Source organism: Pteropus vampyrus, unplaced genomic scaffold (assembly GCF_000151845.1).
Source record: "Pteropus vampyrus isolate Shadow unplaced genomic scaffold, Pvam_2.0 Scaffold145, whole genome shotgun sequence".
Classification (NCBI taxonomy): Eukaryota; Metazoa; Chordata; class Mammalia; order Chiroptera; family Pteropodidae; genus Pteropus; species Pteropus vampyrus.
The window spans coordinates 833,548-836,153 of record NW_011888926.1 but is presented as its reverse complement, the minus strand read 5'-3'; the positions used below and the strand labels follow the sequence as shown (position 1 = coordinate 836,153).

At 40.8% G+C, this 2,606-nt stretch overlaps 1 protein-coding gene across 1 annotated transcript in view; it reads right to left on the bottom strand.

Moving 5' to 3' along the window:
- The window catches only part of ARFGAP3 (ADP ribosylation factor GTPase activating protein 3), a 51,087-nt gene that overhangs the window by 25,756 nt on the left and 22,725 nt on the right, over window positions 1-2,606 (bottom strand). Inside the window, exon 6 of the mRNA XM_023535897.1 lies at window positions 2,596-2,602. Coding sequence (XP_023391665.1) covers window positions 2,596-2,602 — 7 coding nt within the window. The remainder of the gene's footprint in view (window positions 1-2,595; window positions 2,603-2,606) is intronic.

The following is a 2,606-nucleotide window of genomic DNA, read 5'->3' as shown; positions in this document are numbered from 1 at the left end:
TGTGAATATACTAAACACCACTGAATTTCATCCTTTAAAAGGGTGAATTTTATGGTGTGTGAATTACATGTTAATAAAGCTGTTATTTAAAAATGGCAGACCCAACAGAGAAAATTCAACTGTTTTATTTTTATAAATATTTAAAAGGTAAACTTTAGGTAAGGCATTTAACAGGCAAAGCAGGATGAGTGAGAACGATGTAGAAAGAGAACTGACTACGCATTTATCGATCACCTACTATGGGCCAGAAACTGCTCCAGGCAATGGAGAAACAGTGGTGAATAAGAACATATAAGCAGAGCATTTCAGGCCTCAGATTCTGTGAAAATTCTTTTGTTCTCTCCTTTTCACTGTGTAATCCTCGGGTTTCCTCGGGATTGCGCTTTGTCACTCAGTGCTGACAAATGAAATTCTGGGTTAAGTCTTGAGACGAGTCTCCCTAACAAAAAGTTGCTTAAGAAAAATTCTAGACGGAGAAGAGAGAGGAGAATGCAGGAGCAAAAGGAGGTGCAACTCTCAACAATGAAACCTTTTAGGAGGAACTCTTCGGCTGAAAATGCAGGTTACGGAAGACTTGTGAGAATAGAATCTTGTTGTGCATTTAGTTACGCGAGTTTTCTTTTTGTAAAACCAACTGAGACATTTGGACTTGAGAGGGCACGTGGATCCGCGTGGCAGGTAGCCTTCAATCTCAAAAGGCCTTTCCTGCTAATAAGCTGGAAAGCTTATTAATAGTCAAACCGCCTTTTCTCTGTGTCAGTCAGGAGAGTGTTGGGACTATTTTTTTCTCTTCTCTCCTTATGGATAATGACAAACCGATCAACGCCTCAGGAAGATTCCTTATCTTAAAAATGAATATCTCCCTGAGGAGCTCACAGCCCAGTGGAAGGGATACACAATGGGCATGCAAATTAAGGGACAGGATGGTTCCCAGAGCTGAGGTAGACAATATACATACATGTGGCTGTGGCTGGGGAGGCTGGGGGGCTGGACACACCCTCTCTGAGGAGGGGACTTGGAGCTGGGACTCCAATGAAGAGGCAGCCACATGACATCCAGGGTAAGAGTCTCACTCCACATCGAACGGAAAGCAAACACAGGAAGGAAGTGAAGGGCCAGTGTGGTGGCTGCATTGCAGTGGAAGTCTAGGAAATCTACAAGTTAACCACCACTTGGAGACGTGTAAATGTCTTCTTTGCAGGCCTTTAGGGTCATGTGTGTAAAAAATAAAATGAGAAAAAAAAACAGAGGTTGCAAATCACACAAAACCAGCCAGGTCAGAGTTCTTTGCATATTAAGGAGCCAAGCTTTTTGTCCATATATACGAATTGCAAATGTTTATCATTTGTCTTCAAGGGACTTCTTCAGGCCAGAAATGCTGCATTTCTAGCAGTCAGGCTTACTAAGCTCTTCCTTATCAGGTTTGAATATGCATAGAAGGGCTTCCCCATTCAAGGACAACAGAAAACCTTCCCCCATGCTCCTAGTACCCCCATATTTTCAAGTTTTATATTTACATCTTTGATCCACCTGAATTTAGTTTGGTGTAAAGAGTAAAGAAGAAATTCTGCTTTACTATCTTTTCCAAAATGCTAGACATTTGTCCCAACTCCATTCATCATTCCCCAGGATGCAAAATGTTCCCATCTCGATTCACTGACAGGTCCGCTCCTAGACCAGCAAAACGAAAAACGGGTATCCTACAATCTGGTGCCTGCTGGGGTCTCGGACACGCCCACCCATACACCTGTAATTCAACCCAAGTGAAGTGACCTCTTTTCTTGATAGCACGCTCCCCGACTCCTCTCTTACAGAGAGCTGAGTGACCCTGTCTCCCTGACTCTTGAGAAATACCATTTATTCTCGAACCCTCCACCAAACCGCTCACCGGAAGTTTCTCATTGTAAGGCTGGTGACTGCTCGGACCTTTCTAGGACTTACGCTAAGTTCCTCAAAGTAGCTCTAGGCGCAACTTAGACAACCAGTACTTTGGGTACCACGCTTCAGGAGTTCACTGCTTAGTTGTCCAATGTTCCATCTTTGTTGTTAATTTACACTAACATTCTGGCTAACGAAAACACTCAATTTTAAAAGCGAAAAAGTTGACATCTTGATCCATGTCATTTATATAAGTCATTTTTAATATATAAGCCATTGATCTTAATATATATTTACAATACATATAATCCGATTATAAAGTCATCAAATGCGAATCATTAGACATCAACTATTTATAGAATAGTTTTTTGAACTGAAATCTAGTTTCCTGATCATAAAACAGACACTCATTATAAAAGTTCAGTCACTTCGAAACTGTATCAAGTTGAGAGTAAAACTCCTCAGTAATTTCATTCTCTGGTCAACAATTTGGTGTGTACATTCCAGAATGTTTTCTATGTATGTATTTCTGTGTGTGTGTGTATTTATTTTTTTTACAAATACGAAATTATATTCCATGTTCAGTAATCTAGTTTGCCCACTTTATAACCCACCGTGGATCTCTTTCCCTATGAAATACAAGGGTCTTATTTTCTAACAGTTCGTAGCATGCCACCGAACCACCGAAGAGCATGACGCGACAATTCTGAAACTTACCCTCATTATTT